This window comes from Nannospalax galili, unplaced genomic scaffold, assembly GCF_000622305.1.
Source record: "Nannospalax galili isolate Female #2095 unplaced genomic scaffold, S.galili_v1.0 scaffold1183, whole genome shotgun sequence".
Lineage (NCBI taxonomy): Eukaryota > Metazoa > Chordata > Mammalia > Rodentia > Spalacidae > Nannospalax > Nannospalax galili.
Genome location: NW_008350356.1, coordinates 141,082 through 167,532, shown reverse-complemented (window position 1 = coordinate 167,532; position 26,451 = coordinate 141,082). Strand labels below are relative to the sequence as shown.

The 26,451-nt window shown below is 46.3% G+C and overlaps 1 protein-coding gene across 3 annotated transcripts; it reads left to right on the top strand.

Moving 5' to 3' along the window:
• Positions 1-1,402: 1,402 nt before the first annotated feature.
• Erlin2 (ER lipid raft associated 2) lies at positions 1,403-22,387 on the top strand. 3 transcript variants are annotated; one of them, XM_029570679.1, is made up of 13 exons: positions 1,930-2,007; positions 2,648-2,843; positions 3,080-3,201; positions 5,519-5,600; positions 6,976-7,022; positions 7,614-7,675; positions 7,805-7,930; positions 13,281-13,354; positions 13,508-13,566; positions 14,127-14,218; positions 15,566-15,655; positions 18,821-18,900; positions 19,263-22,387. In XM_029570679.1, the coding sequence occupies exons 3-13, from the start codon at positions 3,095-3,097 to the stop codon at positions 19,461-19,463; spliced, it is 1,020 nt and encodes a 339-aa protein (XP_029426539.1). In that variant the 5' UTR covers positions 1,930-2,007; positions 2,648-2,843; positions 3,080-3,094; the 3' UTR covers positions 19,464-22,387. The 3 variants fall into 3 exon arrangements, with proteins under 3 accessions (XP_029426540.1, XP_008845823.2, XP_029426539.1); XM_008847601.3 differs by lacking the exon at positions 2,648-2,843 and having other exon boundaries at positions 1,409-2,007; XM_029570680.1 differs by lacking the exons at positions 2,648-2,843; positions 13,281-13,354; positions 13,508-13,566; ... (2 more) ...; positions 18,821-18,900; positions 19,263-22,387 and adding an exon at positions 11,615-11,693 and having other exon boundaries at positions 1,403-2,007.
• Positions 22,388-26,451: the final 4,064 nt, after the last annotated feature.

The following is a 26,451-nucleotide window of genomic DNA, read 5'->3' as shown; positions in this document are numbered from 1 at the left end:
TGGTTCATGCTGTTATCATCTCCATCTTATAGATGGCTGAGACAGGGAGGAAGTGGAAGAGGTGGAAGGCATGATTCAAACCCGGGCTACACGACTGTTGGGTGACTGAGCTGCTACTCTATAATGTGGCTTTTAGAGAACGCATTTTAAGCACTTTGGTTAAAGAAGTCATCGGACTTCCCTGACTGGTAACTTTGGATACTGAGTAGGGGGTCTCCTAAGAAGGGACTTTCCAGAGCTGTTGGAGCCTTGCTTGCATCCACTGCTCCTGCTGACAGTTCACTCCAAAGTTTAATAAGAAGTTCTCCAACCATAATTAATCTTTATGCTGAAAACTGAGCCCCATTCATTAGTGTGACAGGCCTCAATATATACACTTGCTCATATACATTCATTCATTTATAAGTTGTGTGGGGTTTGGGGTTTTTCTTTGTCTTTTTTGTCTTTTTTTTGTGACCGAGTCTCCTCGTAGCCCCAGCTAGACTGGAACCTGCTATGTAGACCAGGCTAGTCTTGGTCTCACCGAGATCTGCCTGCTTCTGCCTCCCAAATTCATATATATATATATATTAGACAGGGTCTTTCTATATACCACAGGTTGGCGTAGATTTTGAGTCCTCTTGCCTTGCCCCCCACTCAACCAAAAACATTAAGCAAATCTACACTTGGGGAGAGAAGGATCTAAAGTTCTGACAGGGTCAATCAAGGCACTGACCACCTGTGTCTGTGTGGTGGGAATGTGAGGTGCAGTGACTGAGGAGAAGCACTCCTAGGCGTGAGCACAGGATCCGGGACAGCACCATGTAGCTAATTTATGAACTTAACCATGTAATGATGGCACATCTCAACATAAACTCATCCAGGGAACCCCAGGGTTCCCCAGGGAGGGGAAATTGGCCTACCACAAGCAGCCATGGCTAGAAAACTACCCTTTCCTTTTCCTGAGTCCTAAATACGTCAAACATTGCCACCTGGCCATCTTCGATAAATAAAAGTTTTCTCCTTTGCCAAAAGCTGTGATCAAATGAACTCTAACTTTCTGGGCTGCACACAAAACGACCTCAGTGACCGGTTTATTAACACCCTCCCACGGAAGCAGTTCAAGGATAGAATGCACGCGTGCTTAGCATACACAAAACCCTGGGTTCAATTCCCTGGACAAAAAGGGCGCAATAGGAATGCCCCAATGCCACGATGCCGCACAGAGAAGACGACGCAAGGCTAGGAGGCACACAATCTGCTCCTCTTCCTTGTCCCACTAAGCCTGCTGTCCCTATTCCCTAGCACCTAGGCCCCGGCTGACACAAGCCCCGCCCCCACCACCTCCAAGGCAGGTGTTAACCGAGGAAGCCCGAACTTTTAAAGAAACGCAAAGGAAGTTTTCACAGAACTCAGATTCCAGTCACTAAAATGGGGACAATAATTCCTTGTTAATTACTTTATGTTGCTGTGGGGACCTCAAGACCAAACAAAACTCTCAGAAAAGCATAAAGAGCAATTCAGAGAGGGATTGTTGACTATCATCGTCATGGTGCTAATCCGCACGTCTCCAGGATTTTTTTTCCTTCTGCTGTGCTTCTGGAAAGCGGCGAGCAGAGCGAGAGGCGCGGGCTCGCGAGGACAAGGGGTCAAGGCCGGACCTTGAAGTGAAGCGCAATCCGGAGCAACCTGCAGTCAAACGGGCTCAGAAGGTGAAGCCGGCACCGCGGTAACGCGCGCCCAGGCCCAGGGATGAGGCAGCGGCCCACAGCATCCTCGCCGGGCCCCTCCAGCCTGCTCCAGCGGCTCCGGGACGTCGCGCGAGCGCCCCCGGCTGCCCCAGAGATCGCTACGGCGAGGGGCGGGGCGGGCGGAGGAGTGCGCGGCAAAGGGCGGGGCCTCTTCGCGTCCACTGATGGCGTCATCGGAGCGACAGGCCCGGAAGGAAGTAGCGTGCTGAGGGGTGTGGCGGTTTCTGCGGTTGCTTGGGAGTTCGGACTTGTACGGAGCGCCCGGAGGGACAGCCTGGTATGCGGCCCCAGCCCGGCTGTGCGCACTCGGCCAGGCTGCGGCTCCGGCTGCGGCTGATCCGCCGAGCTCGGGCTGCGGCGGCCGCTGTCCTCAGCTCACACACGCCGCAGCCGGGGAGGACCTACCCGCGGGTCCCCGAGCCGGCCGACTCGGAAGCTCTGCGGACGCTGCGGGCTCGCGGAGGAGGGCGGGGAAGGGGCGCGAGGTGGGGTGGGGAGGCCGGGCGGGTTCAGCCCCGCGGCTCGGGAGCCGGAGGCCGCCGCGGGCAAGTAAGCGGGGCCGGGCGGGATTCGCGCCCCGGCGCTCCCGACTCCACTTGGCGGTCCGCCACCTTAGTTTTTCCAGATCGTTCCGCGTTCAGGAAATGAGTTTGCAGATGCCAACTCTGGCATCCGAGTCTCTGAATGTTGTCCGACCCGGGAGTCTCGAGTCCCCAGCCGGAGTCTCCCAGCTTCCTGTAGCCACGGAGCTTGGGGGCTTCAGTTTTGTTTAGAGATCTGCACCGTTTAGATCCGAAAGAATAACCGGGAAGGTGGATGACAAGGCCACAGAACCTTCCCTTCGATCTCAGCTGCTTGGTCTCTCTGTCTCCCTGGCGTCCAAAAGGAGTAAATGATGGTTTCCTTTGAAATGGCAGGCGATTAGCAGTGGGAGGCTCCGAGCACAACTACACAGCCACAGCTGTCATTTGACAGCCTCAGTCATTTGGGCCAACACACTGCAGCTATCTCACCTCCCTTTGCTGGTGTAAGTGGCTCCGGTAGCCACACACATTCGTGAGAAGAAAAGGCTGTGTCCGGAACCTGTCCGGTTGACAACTCCATCTCCCTTAAGTACGAGCAGTGTCTGGAGCTCTTGCCTCTTCGTTGCAGTGGGAATTATACTCCCACAGTGAACGAGTGGAAATGTTGACTGAGAGCGAGGATGAAATGAGTTGTAGATCCAGCCAGCCTTGTGTTCTATAGCAGGCTGCGAGTTACTTTCAGGGAGCTACGGCTTGGGGAGACACGCGGTGGATAGCCTCTGTCCTGAATGTCAGGCCACACGTTGTCCCTTGTCTTCTCCCTAGGACACAGGTCCGCTGATGGCTCAGTTGGGAGCAATTGTGGCCGTGGCTTCCAGTTTCTTCTGTGCATCTCTCTTCTCAGCTGTGCACAAGATTGAAGAAGGTCATATTGGGGTGTATTACAGGTAAGGCAGGGGTAGGTGGGAATGTGAAGTTAAATGGCTCCTTCTCACTGTCTAGGAGATGTGACTATATCATTAAATAGGGGAGTCGTTTTCAGATGGAACGTCTATGTCACTGATCATGGATAAGGGAACATGCTTGTGTGTGAATATAAATGTAAAACTGTTCTTAGGATTTTAAGATGATGCTGTTGATGGTGCTGATAAATGTGTTTGTAGGTTTAAAGACAAAAACCTGAAGGAACCAGTAATCTTTGCAGATCATCCCTGAACTATAGTTTTTCTCTGCATCTGTTGGGGGAGATGTGTCTCCACACTGTCAGGGTACCTCTACAAAGTAGACAGGGTCTCAGTTCTTGATGGCAACTTGAGAAGTCTACTTAGCACATTTGAAAGACTGTTCTAAAGTGAACACTTCAGGGAAATTGAAGGACAGGATGATGTGAATCAAGGCGAGCTTTAGGAGAGTAGCTCTTAAAATCATCCTGGGTAGCTTTCTTCTCAGTGGCTTCTATGACCAGGAGGTTTTAGGGGTTTTCAGGGGAGGGGGATTAATTATTTGTTTTGCAGTGCTGGGGTTCAAACTTAGAACTTCATGCTTGCTGGACAATAGCTCTACTACTGAACTACACCCCAGCCCTTGCTTTAAGCCTTTATGACCTCCTCTTTTCATGTGGGTCCTATAATGCCTATTTATGGATTGCTGAAGGCAAGTTCTAAAATAGTCATTGAGGCTAGAGTTCTGGTTCAATGGACGAGTCAGAGCTTAATACTCAAGACCCAGGTTCGTCTCCAGCACCAAAAAAGTTAAAAATCTTTAGTTGCTTCTTTTTCAATCATTTTTCTCCACCATCTGTTTACATGGTCCCCATGTAATTTTAATTTTGTCAGTTACATACAACAAGATTAGAACTATATGTCTCAAGAGGGTCTCCCTATAGCCCCAACTGGCCTGGAACTCACTATGTAGACCAGGCTGGCCTTGAACTCACAGAGATCCCCCTGCCTCTGCCTCTGCCTCTCCAGTACTTGGATTAAAGATGTGCATCACCATTCCCGGGTTATTTAATGTGTGTCAAAGTGACTTAGAAAGTATCTAATGCTTGGGACCCTTCTCATACAAACCTACAGCAATGGTGTCAGCATGCACAAGACCCATGCAAACTTAGGCAGGCAAAAACCCAGCACAGAACTGTGGAAATTAACAGTAAGTCCCAACTGTAGTTGAAGAATTATTGGCAGGTGAATCCTGCTGGGTGAGAGAGAGCTGATCTTCTTCAAGGGAGAGACTCTAGACAGGCTGACTAAACCCAGGTGGATGAACTTGCACTGAGGGATACCTGGGGACACTAACTTTACATAATAGGCCTTAACACAAATGACAGAATGTATGAACTCCAGCGGGAGGGGGGGGGGGCTGTGGGAGGGTGCTGAAGGGGAAGGGGGTATAAAGATGATTTTCTGTATGAAATACACAAAAATTCAATTAAAAAAAAGAAAGTAAAATTATTGTTGAGCTCATGCCTGTGATGCCATCATTTGGGGAAGGGCTGAGGCAGGAAGACCATAAGTTTCAGGCCAGCCTGGACTACATGATGAGTACTAGGCCAACCAGGGCTACGTAGCAAGACCCAGCCTCAAAAACAGAAATAGAAGAACAGTGTACATGAGTCCCCAGATGCCTGTGGGATATAGTCTAGTAGAAGCAGGTGGACTGCACTTCTACCCTACATTGGACTCAGACTTCTGTGTGACCCATCTCTTTTCCTCTGTTAATAAAATCATGCTTGTCTCTATTATCACATTACTTTGTCCTAACCTCCAATGAAGAGCTATCACTCCTGTTAAAGTATGTTTAAGGAGCAGGGTATAGCTCACATTGACTGAGAATTTTCTTAGAGTGTGTGAGGCCTCTAGTCCAACCCCAGCACTGCCCAAAACAAATTATTCTTTGACTTGCCCATGACAGCGGACTCCAGCAGCAGTCCAGTGTGTTGCTCACCGCATTGCCAGATTTAACTCCCCTGATGATGGCTGCAAGCTCAGGAGATGCAGCAAACATCCTTTGCCCATAGCCAGGGATCTTGTCTTTGTTTCAGGTGGTCTGTGTGCCTACTTTTCTCATTGCAGAAGTATGACTCATGACTTTGTATTTTGCCATCAGGCTTCCTAGACTGTTAGCATTGAAGCAGAAGGAAGAAAGGGATGTGCAGACATTGCCATTCTCCATTAATATTTATAGGTGTGAAGCTGTGGTTAGCCAGTCTTGGTCTAAGGGATCGCTCTTGCTGTGCTGACCTTACCCCTCCCTCTCCTGCAGAGGCGGTGCCCTGCTGACCTCCACCAGCGGCCCTGGCTTCCACCTCATGCTCCCGTTCATCACGTCCTATAAGTCTGTACAGGTATACTTGGCTTGTGTGCTGTGGTGGGATGACTACAAATTTGGGTTGTTGACTAATACACAATTTGAAATTACATAGTTGTTAGATGAGGAAAATGCCTTTTCATAGACTCACTTAAGGGTATTTCACACACATGCATGTGCACACAGTGAGGCTCTCACAGCATTACTTGATCATTGAGATAGTGACTAGAGTCATTGCTTTGTCCTGGCCCATCATCCTCATGTGGAAATTATTTCTTCACTTTTGAGGTGGAGCCAAAGAAGGATCTGTTTACAAATGTGTAGAAAAGTCAAGTATAGGTGTCTGTATTTTAAATCACAGGACACCATGACAGGTAGAAGTAAAACATGGAATTTTTCTCAGAAATGTGAACATAATTTTGAGAGGAAGAAAGTTGATTAGGTAAGGGCCAGTATCATTGAAGACAGGAGTGAGATCAGTGGTAACAGACCTCCACCTGACTGAAGCAGACTAGGTATCTCTGAAGTACATCCAACCAAGAACCCACATTTCAAGAATAACTTTTTTTTTCAAATATCTTTTTTTATTTTATGTGTATGAGTGTATTGCCTGCATGTAAGTGAGTGCACCCGTGTTGTGCAATGCCATGGAGGTCAGAAAAGGGCTTTGGATTCCCTTGGAACTGGAGTTAGGGACAGATCGTAACCTCCATGTGGGTGCTGGGAATCGAACCCGGGTCCTCTGCAAGAGCAGTCAGTGCTCTTAACCACTGAGCCATCTCTCCAGCCCCTCAAGAATAACTTTTAAACTGACCCAGTAAGGGACTTGGGATGTCACTCAAAAGTAAAACTATGGGCTAGCATACACAAGGCTCTGAGTACAAGTCCCAACAAGAAGGAAGGGAGTCGGGGGAGAGGGGGGAGGGGAGGGGAGGGAAAAATAGAAAATGAAAACTGATCCAGCAAAATGTCTACTTTCCCCTGTGAGTTTTTCTGCCCTTAGCCATGCCTTATGGCTTTCAAAGTATGTTTGGGTACTTGCTTGGTCCTATTTGAGTCTCACAGTGGCCCTGAGTATGGGCTGAGCAGGCACTACACCCTGAAACGGGCTCAAAAAGGACCCTGCTGCTTCGGCACTAGTAAGTGGAAGAGGTGTGACTAAGACAAGTCTGGAGGCTCTGAGCCCAGCGTCTTTGTCATTATCCTGCCTATTCATATGTGCTTCATCTGCAGCAAAACTGGAGTAGGTACTTTTGTCTGGTTTAGAATCCTGGTCTGTAAGGGAGGAGGATTAGGTGACGCTCAGTCCAAACAAGTACCAATCACAAAGACAAGGGCTTTAGGGTTCCAAATAGTAAGTTCTTTTGTTTGTCACTACCTATCTTGCTTCATTTGATATTTCCCATTTCCAGACCACACTTCAAACAGATGAGGTGAAGAATGTACCATGTGGGACCAGGTAAGGTACCCAGAATAGAACTGGTAAGCGCCAGCAAGTGAGAGGGAGGGCTGGCTGACTGGCAGCTGCAGTGAGAGGCAATGTTGATGGTTTTGACAGTGCCACTGCCTTTATCTCCCTATATTCTGACTTGACCAGGCAGTAGAATCCCCTAGAGAAGATCCTAGATGGTTTGGGAGTGGCTGGCATGCCATGGCCATGTGGGAAGTTTGGTGTAACGACTAAGTATGGGAAAGGTACTACTGAAGTGATGGCGAAGCCAGGATGTGAGACAAACTCCAGTGACTCTGCATTTTGAAAACCTTTGTCCTCTTTAGTCTTTTTTCCTGTAATAATTTGCTTCAATCAAAAGACACTGATGATTGAAAAGACGTGAACTACACTTTCCTCCTGACACTCCAAAGGTCTGCTCTTTCCTTATGGTGGTTGTTACCCTGAGCTCTGCAGGTCTCCTGCGAGGAGGTCTCACGCATCTTATGCTCTATAGACACCTGTACTTCTTTTCTTCTGGTCACTTGTCTTAGGCCATTTCCTTAGATTTTACCATATTCCAGAGCTTACTAGTGATTGCTTTGTCCCTTCTTCCAATAGTGGTGGCGTGATGATCTACTTTGACAGAATTGAAGTGGTAAACTTCCTAGTCCCAAATGCAGGTACGTCTTCCAGCTTGCAAACGGGCATCTGTCTGAGCACAACAGGTCTTGGAAACTGCTCTATCTGAGAAAGCCTGGGAAATTTGGAGCCTTGGCTTTTTCTGGTGCTAAGCCCTGTCCTTCCCCCAGTGTATGATATTGTGAAGAACTACACTGCAGACTACGACAAGGCCCTCATCTTCAACAAGATCCACCATGAACTGAACCAGTTTTGCAGTGTGCACACGCTTCAGGAGGTCTACATTGAACTGTTTGGTAAGAATATGTGGTCATTGTCAGTGCCAACCTACCCCCTCCCCCAGGCGTGTCAGGCTTCAGCAACATCTGCCTACTTCTGAGCTACCTACCACACAATGGGGAGTTCATGGGTTTGAGTCACCAAAAAGAGTTCCTAGAAAATGTTAAGGACAGCAGCTGGAGAGATGACTCAGCGGTTAAGAGCACAGGCTGCTCTTACAGTAGCTAACAACCATCCGTAACTCCAGATCCAGGGGATCAGAAACCCTCTTCTGACTTCCATGGGCCTTGCATGACATGGGTGCAGTTATACACATGAAGGCAATACACTCATACTCATAAAATAAAAATAATAAAATATTTTTTAAATACAAAAAAAATGAAAATGTTAAGGAAAGCCAGACATGCTGGTGCAGGAGGAAGAAGGCCACGTCAGGGTCAACCTGAGCTACAGGACAAAAGTTTGTTAAATGAATGGCCCCTCTCCAAAAGAAAAGAATAAAATAAAATGTTGGAAACAGTGGAAGAAGATCCCTGGAGTGATAAAACATCAGGCATAGAAGCAGGAAGAGAATGAAGTAGTCACTTCTGGCCTGAATCAGAGGACTGGAGCCAAACCATGTTCTCACTGTCCCTGAACTATTGCTCTATAATTAGAGGACTCTTAGAAGGCCATCCATCCCAACATCTTCATTTAAAATACTGAGGCCCAGGGCATGAAGGCCAGGGCTCTTTGCTAGTTGTTAGCAAAGCTGCATGCAGCCAGAACCTCCCCACTGCTGTCGCTTTAGGATCCTTCCACTACACTGAGAGAAGGGCACTCAGGGAAGTGCGATGGGAATGACTGGCTCCTGTTTGATTCTGGAAGTGAGGTGAGAAGCGAAGCCTCCTGCAGATCTTAGAACCTTTGTGGGGTCCCCTAACCCTGCCCCTGTAGACATGAGTAGGAAACACTTTGAGCAGAAGGACCCACATATTTAAGTGAGCACCTCTTTCTTTTTACCTGACCAAAGGAAACAGCATTGATTTCAGCACCTAAAGAATTGTGTCAGTAATTGTCATGGCTCCCTCATGGTGCTCTGCTTAAATCTACTTCTAGAAAGTAAGTGAACTTTTGATACCTGGACTAAACAAGGACTTTTCTCAGGAATCCTCATAAAGGGGACCCTGAGCTTTTGTTTTTGTTTTTGTCAGTGCTGAGAATGGAAGCCATATCTCTCCTATGTGCTAGGCAAGTCTACATCCCCAGCCCAAGAGAATCCTTTTTCTTTTTTTCGTTTTTGTTTTTGAGACAAGGTCTCCCTGTAGCCTCAGCTGACCTGGAACTCTCTCTGTAGACCAGGCTGGCCTTGAACTCACTGAGATCCACCTGCCTCTGCTTCCCGAGTGCTGGGATTAAAGGCGTGAGACACCACATCCATCTCCAAGAATACATTTTATACAGAAGGAAAATATCAAAATTGACTGTAATCACAATTAACAGGTAGCCTTTTACAGTGTTTAAAATTTGGAAAATCACCCAAATCACTTGCAGTTTTTCTGCTGTAGAGAATGAACCTAAATTCACTTTTAAAGAGGTTGTATTCTTTTGCTGGTTTTGGATTCATTATACCTTCAAGAAAGAAATGGTAAATTTGGGGCTGGAGAGATGGCTCAGTGTTTAAGAGCACTGGCTGCTCTTGCAGAGGACCTGGGTTTGATTCCCAGCACCCACATGGCACCTCACAATTCATAACTCCAGTTCCAGGGGAATCTAATGCCGCCTTCTGACCTCAGTGGGCACTGCATGACACGGGTGCACTTAGATGCAGGCAATACATTCTTACACATAAAATGAAAATAATATTTTTTAAAAAGAAATGGTAAATTTGCTATAGATTATTTTGTGTCAAGCTTAGAGAATTTTATGAAATACCAATGTTATAGCCATTGTTTTAGGGCTTATACTAGTAAATGAACTTGTCAAAGCATTTGAAACCACAAAGATGATGAATCTAATGTCCCTGAGAAGAAAGTTAAAACACTAGATTATTTTGCATTTGAAAACTCCTTGCTGTCCTAACAGATACACTTATTATGGAACTATTTTGGTACATAGGAGCTTGGAAATTGTGTTTTCCTTCAAACTTTTCTTCCATGGGTTAGGAATATAGCTTAGTGGTAGAACACTTACCTGGTATGTCCAAGGCCCTGGTTTCAATCCATAGTACAAAAAAAAAAAAAAACAGGTAATTTTTTTTTCTCTTAACCCTGAGTGTGGTGGTGCATGCCTCTAATCCCAACATTCAAGAGGCTAAGGCAGGAGGATCCTAAGTTTGAGGCTAGCCTGGGCTACAGAGTGAGTTCAAGGCCAGCAAGACCCTGTCTTAAGTAGAAAAAAAAGCTCCTTTTTTTCTTTCTAAATTTCAGTCTTAGGGGCAGGCACTGCTTCCTAGGACCTGTGTACATCTGTAAAGGAGAAACTCCTGTTAGTCACATTCCTTGAACTCAAAAGGCTCCTTAGTTCCTTCTTAGGACTGACAGCTGCAACTTTAACCAAAACTGTGTAATTTTCATCACTTCTTGTCTGCTGAATCTATTATCTATTGGTCCATTATATAAAGATATTTTTAGCACTTGCTCAGAAGTTTTACTGCAGACCCTCTTATATTTACTGAGTAATAGAACGTAATGGCATCTATCAGCATTGCCTTAACATAAGCACCTCATTAGCGCTGTTACTGAAACACCTCTAGAAATCTCTCTATTTCCCCAGTAAGTTATTAACCCAAAGCCTCAGGTTTCTACTTTGACTCAGATATACTTTGGTTTGATAAATGACTTACTAATGTATGAAGGTTACAGGCTATCTTAAACTTTAAGTACCAGTAGCTGGGCATGGTGGCCTTTAATCCCAGCATTCGGGAGGCAGAGGCAGGCAGATCCTTTGAGTCTGAGGCCAGCCTGGTCTACAGAGTGAGTTCTAAGCACCTGGACCTACAGGGAGACCCTGTATCAAAAAGACAAAAAAAAATTTAAGAACTCAGAATGTAGCCCAGTGGTCAAGAGTTTAATAAAGAGACCCTGGGTTCACCTAGCACTTAAAAAAATAGTTTTAATGACATTCAATTTAAAATGCAAAATACAGAAAGAAAATATAAACTGGGTGTGGTGATATACACTTGCTATCCCCATACTTAGGAGATAGAGGCAAGAGGATCACAAGTTCAGGACAACTTGGGCTACATGGTGAGATCTTGGGCCCATATCAGATGGGAGCCAGCTCATTTTATGCCTTCTTCCCCCCGTACTCAGGCGTGTAAGAACATGTCCACATGTAGAAACATCACAGTTCCTTGCCTACTGATAGGATAGGGGAGTATGTAGTTTTTAAGTCATAACACTCAAAGCACTAATTAATTAAGGACTGGTTTTTTGTTTTGTTTTGTTTTGTTTTGTTGTTTTGTGTGTGTGTTGCTAGAGATGGAACCCAGGGCTTAAGTTTGCCAGGCAAGTATTCTACCACTGTGCCACCCCCTGAACCAAAAGGTCCACATTTGGTTGCTAGCTAGCTTCCAAAGGCCTCAGTTTGGGCATCTATAAAAGAGGACTTGCTGTTCATCAGAAGATACTGCTTGCGTCCAGCTGACCACAGCAGGTGGCAGCTGACAGTAAGGGATCTTCAGATATCCCAGCCTGGTTCCACTGTGTCTTTTCCTCTAGGTTTCCAGGACCTCAGTGAGATGTCACTGTAGAATGCAGGAAAGAGAAGGCCAGCCGAGGTACGGCTTTGGCACTACTGTCCCCACAATGGTCAGTGATAGCCTTCCTCTAACTTGCCTATGAAACAATTCCCATGGAAATTCTAGGCAGGGGATCAAGACCAGAGACATTCACTAGGCTGGGGAGATAGCTCACTGAGTAAAGTGCTTCCTTCAGAAGTAGAGGACCTGAGTTCTACAGAACCCAAGACTTGGCAGGGGGTGGCAGGCAGAGGCTCCCTGGGGCTTCCTGGCCAGCTGGGCTAGCCTCGGTGAACTCCAGGACAGTGGGAGACCCGTTCTCAAGGGCAGTATATGCTGTTCTTGAGGACAGCACCCAGGGTTGTCCTCTGGCCTCCGTACACACTTTTTTTTTTTTTTTTAAGATAAAGGCTGATTTTTCAGAACTATAAATTTTAATTTTCCCCTTGTAGTGTTTGTCAACATTCCTAATAAAAACAATGTGGGCTCTCCTTGACATCAGTCTGGGTTTTATGCTTTTTTGTGTGTGTAATATGTCTATGCCTGCTTGTCTGTATGTGCACCATGTGCATACAGTGCCGATGGAGGCCAGAAAAGGGTATTGGATTCCCTGGAACTGGAGTTCGGTCTATTGTGAGCCACTTGGTATGAATGCTGGGAACCGGACCCAGCTCCAAGAGCAGCGGGTGCTCTGGACCACTCAATGGTCTCTTCAACCCTCCTGTTCTTTTTTAAGGTTCATGTAAGTGAATGCCACATGGGTGTGGGTGCCCACAGAGTCTAGAAGGGGGCATTGGATCCCCTGTAGCTGGAGTTATAGGTGGTTGTGAGTTACCTTATATGGGTGCTGGGAACCAAACTAGTCATCTGGAAAAGCAAGTGCTCTTAATTGCAGACCTGTCTTTCCAGCCCCTTGTTTTGTTTTGTTTTTAAACTGATAAAATTAGAAGATTTAGTCTACCCAGATTTTTGTTTTTCAGGTAGGCTCTTACTGTGAATCGGAGGCTGGCCTTGTCCCAGATGCTGGAGTTACAGGCCTGTGCTACCCTGCCTGGCTTCACTCGCTTCTCTTCCAAAAGCCTGACATAGCCATAGAGCATCTGTACCTGTTTGTTTTGTTTTGTTTTGTTTTGTTTTTCCTTTTTTTTGAGACAGGGTCTCTGGAGTGCGTGTAGCTCTGGCGTGCGTGCTTAGAACTCGCTAGATAGACCAAGCTGGCCTAGAACTCACAGCAGTCTGCCTGTCTCTGTTTCCTGAGTGCTAGAATTAAAAGTGCCACCACCATGCCTGGTCTGCCTTCTCTTTTGATGTTAGCAGGAAAAGGCTGCTTCCTGATCCAAGGAATGTGTTAGAGATGTCCCTTTTTTTCAAGTTCGGGTCCCCTGGAAGTCATAGTTGATGTCTTCAGCGATAAAGGGGATTTTATCTTAAGGAGAAAGCAAAACGATACTCTTAAATTTCACACACATGGAGGGCTGCCCCCAAAATCTTACTTTATGTTTCTGTACTTGCTAAGTACACTAATTTGGAAAGAGATTTCACCTATTCAGTGAGCTGGTGTTTTTGCTTATACTTTACCAAACCCCAACCTTTCTTCCCCATTGAGAAAGTATAATAGCTCCCTTTTGTGTCTTTCTTGATTCTAGATCAAATTGATGAAAACCTCAAACTGGCTTTGCAACAGGATCTGACCTCCATGGCCCCTGGACTTGTTATCCAAGTAAGCACTGCCTCAGGAGAGAGTGTCTGACCCTGCGTGCTCTGTCCCAAGGATGCCTGCCCTTTTTAGCATGAGAACATCCAGGACCCATGGGAGCTTAAGTTCCTGACCAACTTCATTTTCCTATCAGTTGCTATTTGTGTCCTTCTCTAGGCTGTACGAGTGACAAAGCCCAACATCCCTGAGGCAATCCGCAGAAACTACGAGTTGATGTGAGTGTGCCTTAATGCCTAAGCTAACCACCACGTTCTCACCCCTCGTCACATCCCAGAGCTAGCCAAAGTTCAGCCAACTTTTGTGATTTTTCCCTTTCTTGAACATTTGTTGGCCTGTTGCACTGTAAGATAGGGCAGGTATTCTAGCACTCTGGGGGTCACAGAGGAGCCCTAGAGAGCAGTGATGCTTTTTAAAGGCCAGAGACTCACATAGCGGCAAAAGCCCAGTGAGCATGCTGGCAGGTCTATTGTAACAGCGCATTATGTTGCTGTAATATTTTGTTTTGTCTTGTTATGTGTCCAGGGTGCCTCAGACTCCTGCCTCAGCTTCCTGCATAACTGGGACTATAAGCAGCCAAGCATTATTTTATTTCTCACAAAAGAAAGCCACATTGTCTGCAGCAGATTAGTAAAGGCTGGGTCACTGAATAGCCTTGCAGGGGACAGCAGGAAATCCTAGTGTGCTGCTCCTCAGCCAAAGAGCTGGACTTCTGTAGGAAGCAGTGAAGCTCCTCTGATCTCCATCATGGCCTCACAGCTGTGTACTTTCCCCTTAGGGAAAGCGAGAAGACGAAGCTTCTCATTGCAGCCCAGAAACAGAAGGTGGTGGAGAAGGAGGCGGAAACAGAGAGGAAGAAGGCCCTCATTGGTCTGCATGTGCTTCTGTGACCCTTTGAGGGCACGAGGGCTGGGGTGGCGTGATGATAGAAGGAAGGCCAGCGCGTGGTTAGGCCACTTAGTCCTCCAGCGTGCTTCTGCCTCATGGGGTGGCATTGTGTCCCCAGAGGCAGAGTGGAAACAGTCAGATCATGGACACAGGGAGTGACTCTTAAATGGAAACGCCCTTCCTCCTCATTCTTTTTTTTAATTTTTAATTTAATTTTTTTTGAGACAGGGTCTCCTCGTAGCCCCAGCTGTCCTGGAAATCACTTAAGTAAACCAGGCTGGCCTTGGACTCACAGAGATCTGCCTGCCTCTGCCTCCCGAGTGCTGGGATTAAAGGTGTGCACCACCACCCCCAGCATCCTTCCTCTTCATTCCTAAGAGGAATGACCAGCACTGCCTGCACTTCATGTGTGAAGTAACTCAGGTGTCCCGTCGCCACCAGAGGAAAATGCTATCATTTGCCCTGGATTTTGTTTTTTTTTTTTTATTTTTTTGGATTTTATTATTATTATTTGTGTGTGTGTGATATGTGCATGCAGATGTGGGCACACACATGCCATGATGAGCTTATGGAGGTCAGAAGACAACTGGAAAGCAGTTCTCCTTCTACTGTGAGACCCAGGGGATTGAACCCACGTTGTCAGGCTTGCATGGCAGTGCTTTTACCCGCTGAGCCATCTTGGAGCACTTGCTTTGTTTTATTGAACGCAGAGGTTTGCGAGCATGTCCAGGGTTATGTGGCAAGAGGAGGCGCTGGGCTCCGGTCCAGAGTCTCTGGGTGATCATCACAACTGTGCTATCAACAGCCAACTAGAACACGTCCTAAAGTGAAGTGCCAGGCAAGACCTTACTCTTTAAAAGACTGACAGGAGAGAAGCTGGGGTGTCTCTCACCCTCCGAAGAAGCAGGCTTTTCTCCCTGGGGTCAGGAGTCTGAGTGACTGTTCATGCTGATGGTGTGCTGCTGTGCTGCTGGGACACTCGTCTCTGCTCAGGTGCACCCACTGCAGCTCTCTCTGGGGACATGGCTATCTGAGCATCCCCACTCAGGCATTAGGACACTCATATCAGGAAAGGTACGGTCAGTCGAACCTTTCTTTTACATTATTTGTGTGTTTGTATGGGCATGTACATGCCATGGAGCACATGTGGAGGTCAGAGGACAACTTGAGTGGGTATCGGTTCTCTCCTTCCACCATGTGGGTCCTGGAGATCGAACTCAGATTGTCAGGTTTGGCAGCAGGCACCTTTACCTGCTGAGCCACCTCACCAGCCTCAGTCAATCTTTTGAGGTGTCATCACTAATTCTTTTCTCAATTTCATTTATTCAGAGGCAGAAAAAGTGGCTCAAGTTGCAGAAATCACCTATGGACAGAAGGTAATGGAGAAGGAGACTGAGAAGAAGATTTCAGAAATTGAAGGTAAGTAGAAGTGACCTTGGTGTCTGCAGGCACGGGGCGGGGAGAGGGTCGTTCCTTTGCTCCTTGGTCTGGTTCTAGGATTTTACGTGTCTGGAATACCAGTTCTCTGTGCCGAGGTTCGGGTTTAGAGCTTTAGCCTGGCTGGCATCTTAAGCATATTGTAGCATTCTACTTAGAGAGCATTCATTCACTCAGCAAGCATTGCTTGTGTGCCGCTGTGTACTCAGCTTTTCGTTAAGACCTGGAAGAGGGACATCAAGGAGTAGCAAAATGCTCAGTGAGTTAAGGCAGTTGTTACCAAGCCTAATGACCTGAGTTCAACCCCTAGGAGCCACATGGTAGAATGAGAAAACCAAATCTGAAAGTTGTCCTCTAACCCACACACACACACACACAGTGCACTTGCACATACACACACACACACACCGCAGTGCACTTGCACACACACACACACACACACAAATAAAGAAATGTGATTTTTTAGAATGAGGAACTGAAGCCAGGCATGGCAGCGCATTCCTGTAGTCCCAGCACTTGGGGTTAAGGCAGTAGGGTAGCAAGTTAGAAGGCAGCCTGGGCTACATAGTGAGATACAGCCTCAAAAGGGGGAAGGGGGTAAGGGAAGGAGAGGGACATGACAGTGCCTGTTGGCTTGGAACTCAGGCTAGCCAGTATCTCTAAACATGGGGAGTTCACTCAGGTGCTCAACCTAAGCAGCAGCTCTTCCCCCATTTGCCCAAACCACCACCTCAAAAGTCCTCTGGAGCCAGGCATGATGGTCACTGGTCATCTCAAAGCAAGACCCCATCTCAGAGGCACAGGGTGGGGGTTATTTGGAAACGGTATTTTAGTCTCAAAGTCTGCTGTCAAGGTCCAGATATTAAATTCAGTTTTTTATTTATCTTTTGAGATTGAGTGTTTTGCCTGCATTTATGCAGGTGTACCATGTGTGCAGTGTCCACAGAGACCAGAAGATGCTGTCAGTTTCCTGGAACTGGGGTTTCAGACAGTTGTTAGCTGCCATGTGGGTGCTGGGAAGGGAGCCCTGGTCCTCTACAAGAGCAGCCAGTGCTCTTAACCACTGAGCCGTCTCCCCAGCCTCTCTAGTTCTGAAGAAAACACTTTTTCAGCAACAACTCTGAAGCTAAAGAATTTTCTTTAGTTCCGGTATGGTAATGCACGCCTTTAATCCCAGCACCTGTGTTGTGCAGTTCACAGCCACGTGGAACTCCAGCTCCAGGAGGATCTGACGTTGTCTTCTGGCCTGTAGGCACCTGCATTCACATGCACATACTGTCATACACATAATTAAAAATAAAACCTTTTAAAAAAGAGATCACAGGGCTAAAGAGATGCTCAGCTGTTAAGAGTACTTGGTGCTCTTGCAGAGATCTAGGTTCAGTTTCCAGTACCCACATGGTGGTTCACAATAGTCTGTAACTCCAATTCCAGAGGATCCAACTGGTACTTTCTTATGTCTTCTGTGGGCACCAGACACACATGTACGCATATATACATGCAGGCAAAACATTCATATACATAAAATAAACCTGTGGAAAAAAGGGGGATGATACTAGGGTGTGTAGCAAAATACCCCAAATGTAGCGCAGGATCTAAAGCACTTGCTAGTATGCACAAGGACTTGGTTTCAAACAGCCAGCACTGAAAAGATGCGGGATTTAAGTTTCCTGGTGTGGAGGCACATGCCTGCAATCCCACTCCTTTAGAAGGGTGGAGACAGGAGGATTTTGAGTTCTAAGCCAGCCTGGGTTAATAGAGAGCCTGTGTCTTAAGAGCAGCAGCAGACCAGTGAGATCACTCAGCAGGTGAAGGCACTGCTGCCAAGCCCGGGTTTGATTCCCAGGACCCAGTTGACTGAAGGAGAAAACTGACTGACTCCCCAGAGATCCTCACACATAGATCATGGCATGCTGTGCCCCCACCATAAATAAATAATAAATAAATGCGACAATAAAAAGGTGTTGGGTTTTTGTTTTTCTTTTGAGATTAGGTTCTCCTTGTAGCCCATCTGTCCTATGTAGACCAGGCTGGTCTCAGTCTTACAGAGATCCACCTGCCTCTTCCTCTGCTGGGATTAAAATGTGTACCACCATGCCCTGTAACAATAAAAATATTTTTTAAATTAAGAAACATGGGGGCTGGAGAGATGGCTCAGAGGTTAAGAACACTGGCTATTCTTGCAGAAGACTCAGGTTTGAATCCCAGCACCCACATGGCAGCTAACAACTGTCTATATCCAGTCCCAGGGGATCCAGCAGTCTCTTCTGACCTCCTCAGGCATTGCATGACACAGATGTACTTACCTACACGAAGGCAATACACACATACACATAAAAAATAAAAATAAAAAATTTTAAAACATTAAACAGGAACAACTACAGATCAGAGCCTACACACTACCTTCTCCTTTGGCATTTTGATACAAACATGACTCAAATGAAGCTGGCCTCATTCTCAAAGCAAGGGGGTCAGTGTCAAAGCCCTGTACATCACCCTAATGGGAAGCTGAGCAAGAAGGTATACTGCCAGCAGAGAATTAAGGAGGTCTAAATCCAAGCAAGTGGTGTCTGGACCAAGGCACGGAATTCTAGAATTGTGCAGTTTAATCTATTAGAAACTTTTGGGAACCGAAATTGGAGAAGGAACCAGGCAATTTCACATCTCTGGCATTCAGTCTCGGTGTGGGCCTGTGGTAGGCAGCGTAGCCCAGCACCGGGGAGGTTGAGGCAGGAGGATCACTGCAAATACAAGGCCTTTGGTAAGAGGCCATGTCAAAGCTTCCCTTTTATATTAACCAGTAAAGCTTCTGAAAGTCTTGTTACTCTGTCTTAAAGGTTTTAGATGACTTTTTCCTAGAGAATTAGTTTCCCTGTGCTAAGGTAGCAGGAAGCTACACAGTGAGTTCAGGGCTAGCCTGAGCTAAGGGCAAGATCCTGTCTCAAAAACAGTAAGAAATTACAGAAACGAGAAAATGTTGGTTTGGCTTTGTTTTCTGTGCTATGGGAATAGAACCTGGGGCTTTATGTATGCTAGACGAGTGCTGTACCTGAGCTGTACCTGCCAGCCACCAGAGCACAGTCTCCTAGCCTCTGCACCTCCCCAGGTTCTGTCCTTCATCCAGTTCCCTGCATGCTTCCCCCATAGATGCCGCATTTCTGGCCCGGGAGAAGGCAAAGGCTGATGCTGAGTGCTACACTGCTCTAAAAATAGCGGAAGCCAATAAGGTAAAGGCCTGGCCCAACCTGGCTGAAGATACAGGTTTGCTTCATCACTGTTCAGAGCCCCTCGCAACAGAACTGAGTACCCCCGTGCTGTGTATGACAGCACTTCCTCTGGAAGGAAGCCTTGGTAGAAGTTCCATTTTTGTGTTAAACATGGAAACTTCTGAGAACCTTGCTACTGTATCTTAAACATCTTAGATTTCTTTTTCTCAGAAATGGTTTCCTGTGCTAACATGACAGGGAGGCCTTGAAACGTAGAGGGGCATGCTTCTCTGGCAGGGAACCTCTCCATGTGAAAATTGAAGGGGTACCACCAGATTTCTCTCTAATGTTGTCCCCCAACTTTGTTCACTTTTTGGTCATAGCTAAAGCTGACCCCAGAATATCTACAGCTGATGAAGTACAAGGCCATTGCTTCCAACAGCAAGGTCTACTTCGGCAAGGACATCCCCAACATGTTTATGGACTCTGCAGGAGGTCTGGGCAAGCACTTTGAGGGGCTGGCTGACAAGTCGAGCCTTGGCCTAGAAGACGAGCCCCTAGAGGCAGCCACGAAGGATAACTGAGAAAGCTCTTTGTCTGTGACCTCTGATCGTGACACTTAGAGAGATCTTTATTTTTAAGCTGAAACAGAATGTTCCTTCCACACCAACTTCTTTGACTCTTCAAGTTACCATGGTAAAAAAGGAAGCAGTGGACTTAAATGTACTCCCCTTCTGGGAAGGGAGGGCAGACGAATAATTAGGGCTTTTCATTCAGGTAAGTGTGACTTCTTACATGGTGTGTAAACCATAGATTTGACCTCTGACCTGCAGACACCAACTCTGTCCCTTTGAAGCTGGCATACCTGGAGATGCTGTCAGTAGTAGGAGAGACGTGTGTCGGCTGCTCCTGGTGGTTTGACTTCTCTCATTTGGGAAAATGCATTCCACAGTTCTCACCCCTGCCTCTAAGGCCGGCAGCTGCTGTCTGTGGGAGGGGCACATGTGCACTGGGAGCATCAGTTGCTGAGAGCATTGGCCTGCTGGGCATTTCTGTCATCGTGAGTGTGAGTTATTTTAGGGGCAAGTTTCGTTGAGCCACCTAAGGAAGAACCCGGTGCTAAGTTTTGCAAGATTTTCTATACATTACCCTCCTTGTCCTGGGGCTCAAAGGGTAGTGTTTTCTGACTACATCTCCAGCAGCCCTGCTTAGTCACTAACATACAACACCGTACCTGTGGTTTGATTGCTTCTTGAATAATTTGTCCATTAGTTTCACTCAGGATCAAAAAGATAGGAACAGGAAGTGTCTTACTAACCCATAAAGTAGGGTCATTATGCCTATTAAGCACTGTAGTTCTTGCTGGCCTGATTATGTGTACTTCTGAGACCAAACCCCTTTATTAGAGTGAAGATTCTTCATTGAAGAGCTCAGACACGGTGTGTGGAGGAGGAAGTGTCAGCCAAGAGATGCGCAAGTTGTAGTGCCTGTGGCCTGTGCTGGGTCCCTGACATACTGTTAAGAAAAGCTTCTAAATCCAGGACTCCAGGCAGCCACTTGGGAGTCGCCTACAGAGCTGCAGTGTAGCTTCAAGTCAGAGTTTTGGGTCTGAATCAAAATACATTCAGAATGTTTTCTTTTTCTTTCCTAGTTAGGAATATAAGGAGTCACCTTGGGAGACTCAGAATGGAGAGAACAAACATAAAGGAAAGGTATTTCTTAGGTCCTGAAATTGGGGTGGGAGCAGGGCTCCGACCTGTATGGCCAGTGAGTGCTACCCAGAATTGCTGTGTGGAGGGCAGCTGTGCAGTTACTTTACACATCCATACCCTGCGTAAGCATGATCAGCTCTTGACCTTGTTATTAAGTGCCCCCAACACACAGGCACCTACTGTATCTTCTAGGTGAGTACTGTTAATGGTGTTTTTGACACCAATCCCCACCTCATTTTTGGTTCTGTAACTCAGGCCAGCTTGCTTCTGAGTGGTACCAGGCCTGTCAGGTGTTGGGGGAGCGTTCATCCTGCCTATAAAGAGGCAGAGCACCAGCTCCCCTCCTCCAAGTGCTGTCTTTCTCTGTTCCAACTAATCACAGATTTCTCAAGCCACTGGTCCTGTCATGCTTTGTATAGGCCACAAAACGTTTGTGGAAGGAATATACTGTAATGTGTTCAGGAGCTCTTACAGAGGTGGTCTCTTCCCACGACAAGTAGGGCACCCATTGTTGAAACGCATTCATCTTCCTCACACTCACTGCTGCTAAACATTTGTTAAGAGCAACATGCTGTACCCAGCACAGCCCCGCCCCCCCAGTCACATGTGTCTTCATTCTCCTCTAAGCTCTTCCACCTGAGCCTCAGAAAACACTACTTCACGCAGTCAGCACAGGGGTAAGAGTATCTGACCAGATAGTACTCACTCAGCTCGGCAGTCTCCCTGGTACTAACACCCTGCTAGCTTGTCCCCTAACCACAAAGAGCCTCGATAAAGTCCTGCTGCAACTGCCCCCACCCACCCAATGTAACTGTCACTTCTTTAAACAAAAAAAAAACGAAATGTTCCCATGCCGTTAACCAGTCCAATAGTCGTGGGTATCTGTCACAGAAGTAAAACCATGGCTGTCCACTGCCGCCTCAGCACAGGATGACTAGCCCGTCTGTCTGTGTGTGACTGCTTTTATACTAGAAAACTGATCTTAAGACATTTGAATTTAAACATAAAATGTGATAAGCCTGCAGTTTTGTAGGCGGTAAAGTCATGGCTGCTATTTATAAGTAGAACTTCTATTAAAATAAGTAACTGTTTATAAATTCAGTTTTTGTAGGATTTTCCCAAGAAACAGAATGTTTCTCATTCATTAAACTTTGCAGTTTTTAATCACTTTTTTGAATATATGGTCAGAATGTTTGTAAGGAAGCCAAAGTTTGTTAATAATTTTTATATATAACTAAAAATAGAAGTGGAAGAATTGGCGATTATACTATGCTGAGGAGGAAGGAACCACTGAATGTCCTAAAAAAGATGTTTCGTATCTTTCAATGTTGATAGTTTTACCATTTAAATTGTGAAAGCAAGATAATCACAGTTCCCAACCTTGGCTGTCTTAAGTTTGTCTTGACAAATAGCTACTGTGTGTCTGTGAACCTAACCTACTTGTACTCATTGGGCTCGTAGATGCTGTTTGTGTTGTTTCCTTAAAAAAGCTGTAATGGGCAATCATTGCTTGTCCTTCCATTCCTTTTTATCTCTGCTTTTATGTAAATGGACTAGTCTTCCCCCCCCACCCCAGAGCCCTTCAGGGCTTAATGAGCCCCCTTTGTAACTGAGAAATGATTCTTGCTACAGTAATCATTCTATAAATGACACTATTAGATTAACTGATTGTCTCGGGGATAGATCCAGGAAGTTTCTGGACAACACAAGAGGTCTCATGTGAATTTATTTATGTCTTGGTTTTAATTTCAGTCTTGCTAAATAAAGTAAGTCTTTGTGTTCACTTTCTTACTAAAGCAGAATGCAACAATGGCTGGTGTCAGGACAGGTGAGAGGAGGAATGACTCACCCTGGCCTGTGAGGGGAGTTTTCCTAAAAAGTATTCAGGTGAAAACCGATCTCCATAGAAACACCATGAGAAAGAGGCATGAATGTGGCATAACTTGGCGAATGCTCCAGAAATTGATCCCACTAAATAACTAATCCATTGCTGCACTTCTCCAAAAGGTAGAGATATGCTCAGCTGACTCAAATTTGGTCACAATTCAGTGTGGAACCCCCAGGCTCTGCTCTGGCTCGCCATATAGGATGGCCAGATACATGTGACTGTCATTTGAACAATGGTGAATACTTAGACTTTTATGAAAGCATTTTGCTCTTTATCAGAAACTCAAATTTAACTGGGTTTCATGGTAGTGTTTTGTTTCGTTTTTTTTTTCCTTATGTCAATCTTTTATAATTATTCTTTCACAATTCCATACATATCTATTGCACTTGGATCATATCTTCCACATTATCCTCTTGTATCCCCATCCCCCTCCCACCAGACTCCTTCCCAACATGGCCCTTTCTTTCAGATTTTTTTTAATATTTTATTTTTATGTGTATGTGTATATTGCCTGCATGTAGGTAAGTCCACCTGTGTCGTGCAATGCCAGCGAGGACAGAAGAGACTGTCAGATCCCCTGGGACTGGAGTTACTGACAATTGTTAGTTGCCATGTGGGTGTTGGGATTCAAACCCAGGTCTTCTGCAAGAACAGCCAGTGTTCTTGACTGCTGAGCCATCTCTCCAGCGCCCCCCCCCCAGGTTTTGTTTTTTTTTTAATGGCCCACTGATTTAAGTAAGGTTGCTTGCATGAGTCTAAGTGGATGGAGTCATTTACTTAGGCAGGGACAACCTGACCAGTAGCTACTCCACTGAGGAACATGACTGCCCCTTCCCGCCCCAAAGTAGCCATTGACTGCCTAGACCTTGTCAAGGAGTGGTAGGCTTTGTGACCCTCCCCCAGAAGATGGCATCTCACGGCACTCCTCCCCATCCTCTGGCTCTTTCTTCTTTCTGCCCCTTCCATAATGGCAAGCCTTGGAGGGGATGGTAGAGGTGTGCAGTTTAGGGCTGAGCACTGGATGGCCACCGTATTCTCAGCACCCCAAGCAGTTGTGAGTCTGCATTATCACCTGCTGCTAAAAGAAGGTTCTCTGACCAAGGCTGAAATCAGTATAATCTATGGATATAAACATAAATTTTTGGAAGGCAGTTGGATGCCATATCCATTTGACAAAACAATAGGAGGTTCTCCCCTAGAGCTTATGACCGCCCCAGCCTTGGACTTTTGACTAGATTTAGAGTACCAGGCATGAATTCCTTCTGTGGAGCAGACCTCAAATCCAATCAAAAAGCAGTTGGTTACCCCATAATAGTCATGGCATTATTGCACATTTCTCCTGGCAAGCTGGTGTTCTAGCTCATGGGGTTCATGTCAGGCAAGACCACTGATGATTCTTCTCCCCCAGTAGCACACAGAGCATCTTCTGACACTGAAAGCTTACCAGCAAGAAGGAGGCTTCCCCCTCAGCTCCAGCTTAGCTGCTCTGCAACCAAAGTGTGTGGTATCTTCAGCAATCGGGTTTTCGCATACAGTTCTGAGGGCAACCAAGGGCGGGAGCAGTAGCCTGTAGTGTTTGGGGGCTCCCTGACCCAAAGATGTCCCACACTGCACACTGGCGTTTTCATTTATTAACCTGTGGCCTCTGAAAGGAGAATTGTCCACCCACACCTGGTGCTTCTTTTGCATCTGGCAGCATTAGTCCAGCCTTGGGGATTTTGTTTTGTTTTTAGTGTTTTGAGATAGGGTCTCACTGGAGCCCAGGCTGGCCTCAAAGCCGTCCTGCCTTACCAGGTATTTGGGAGATTTTTTTTTTAATCTGTGTATATGAATGTATGTGGGTCTGTATGAATGAATGCCATGTGTGCAGGTGCCCCTGGAAGCCTGAAGAGGGCACTGAATTCCTTGGAGCTAAGGTTACAGGCAGTTGTGAGCCACCCAGTGTGGGTGCTGGGAACCGAACTTGAGTTCTCTGGAAGAGCAGCAAGCATTCTGGACCACTGAGCTAGCTATAACTCTCCAGCCCCAGTCTTTACTAATGGTATTCCCAGTCTTTACTAATTTGAGCGCATGATACATAAATAATCTGAATTTACAATTTAATGGGTAAATTAGGGGGTTAATTACTGGAATTGGATTGTGAGGGTTCCAATTCCTGTCCTACTACTTCTAAGTGTGTGGTTTTGAATCTACTAATTCTCCCCAAGACCTTGCACCTGCTAGGCAAGTGAGCCCTGCTACTGAACTACATTCCAAAACCTTTGGGAATCTTTAATATTTGTATGTGTATGTCACAGGTTTTGCGTATCTCGGATCTGGTCTTGAATTCATTATCTGCATCCCACACTGACCTTGGACCCATGGTCTTCCTGCCTCTCCCAAATCCTAGGATCAAAAGCATGTACCACCATGCCCAACATGAATTAGCTTTTTATGTCTCTAAGCCTCAATGTCTGTCTATAAAATGGATTGAGTAAACTATGAGATAACATGTGGGCAAGGTTCTTAGAACAGTGCCTAGCTTGTGTAACTTCAAGCTATTTTGGAGGCTGGGATAGCTGAGTAAAGTGCTAACCTCAGAGGATGAGGACCTGCAACCTATCCCCAGAACCCACGTGAAAATGCCAAACACATAGTGTATGCTTGGAATCCCAGTGCTGGAGAGATGGAGACAACAGAATTCCTGGGGCTCACTGGCCCACCAGTTTAGCCTCATTGTGAGGAAGTTCTATGGTCATACCACTCTGACACCGGCAAAAGGGTTCTGAACATACAGCAATCAAAAATTCAGAATCAAATGTGTAATGAATCTGGTATTTCTGGCCTTGCTCGCCTGTGATGTACTGCACAACTAACTGCAGCCTTGGTTGTGGACCCACACGCAGGTGCACTTTGCCCTATGCAGCTGTCGCACCACCCAACACCAACGAACACTGCCTGAAACACCTCTGCTCAGAGTTGAGACTCGAGTGTTAGGAATTGCAATGTTCTTATTGTACATACAAAGTTTTCTCTTACAAAAACGTAATAGGAAGCAAAGAGTGATTCATCATGTATCAAATTTATCTTAGGGTTTTTAATTTTAATTTTGTTTGGTTGGTTTGAGGGCTTTTTTGCCTCCTCCTTGAGACAAAGTCTCACTATGTAGCCATGGCTGACCTGGAACTCCCTATGTAGACCAGGCTGGTCTGGAACTTACAGGGATCCACCTACTGGTATTAAAGGAGTGTGCCACCATGCCTGGTGGTGTTTTTGTTTTGAGTCAGGGCCTCATGTAGCCCAGGCTGTCTCTAACTCACAATGTAGCCCAGCATGACCACTTCTCATTTTCCTGTCTCCACCTCCTTGGTGTTGGGAACCCAGACAACACACATCATCAACACACCCAATTTATGTAGTGCTGGAGACAGCCTAGAGCTCTCTGTGCCTTTGAAGTAAGCACTCTACTAACTCAGCTACGTCCCCAGCTCCAAATTACTGTATCTTTGGATTGTGTTGTGTTAGAATGTTTGGTTTTGGTTTTGGTTTTTGGAAACAACGTCTTGTCTATGATGTCCTCGTTGACCTAAAACCTGGGGCCAAATTGGCCTTAAATTTATGATAGTTTTCCCATCTCTACCTCCCAAGTGCTGGAATTAGGAGTGTTTGATTTAGAGCCGGGTGTGGTGGCACATGCCTGTGACCCTAGATTGTTTGATTTTAGAGCCAAGTGTAGTGGCACATGCCTGTGACCCTAGAATGTTTGATTTTAGAGCCGAGTGTGGTGGCACATGCCTGTGACCCCAGAATGTTTGTAATCCTAGAGTGTTTGATTTTAGAGCCAAGTATGGTGGCACATGCCTGTAATTCTAGGATGTTTGATTTTAGGGCCGAGTATGGTGGCACATGCCTGTAATCCTAGAATGTTTGATTTTTAGGGCCGAGTATGGTGGTGGCACATGCCTGTGATCTCAGCACTTGGGAGGTGGAAGA

Bases quoted from the DNA above. Each gene is read 5' to 3' on its own strand.
- Erlin2 (XM_008847601.3), top strand. From the start codon at position 1,732: ATGAGGCAGCGGCCCACAGCATCCTCGCCGGGCCCCTCCAGCCTGCTC. The intron at 5,601-6,975 runs GTATACTTGGCT...TCCCATTTCCAG, and splicing joins CGTCCTATAAGTCTGTACAG to ACCACACTTCAAACAGATGA. The intron at 15,656-18,820 runs GTAAGTAGAAGT...CTTCCCCCATAG, and splicing joins GAAGATTTCAGAAATTGAAG to ATGCCGCATTTCTGGCCCGG.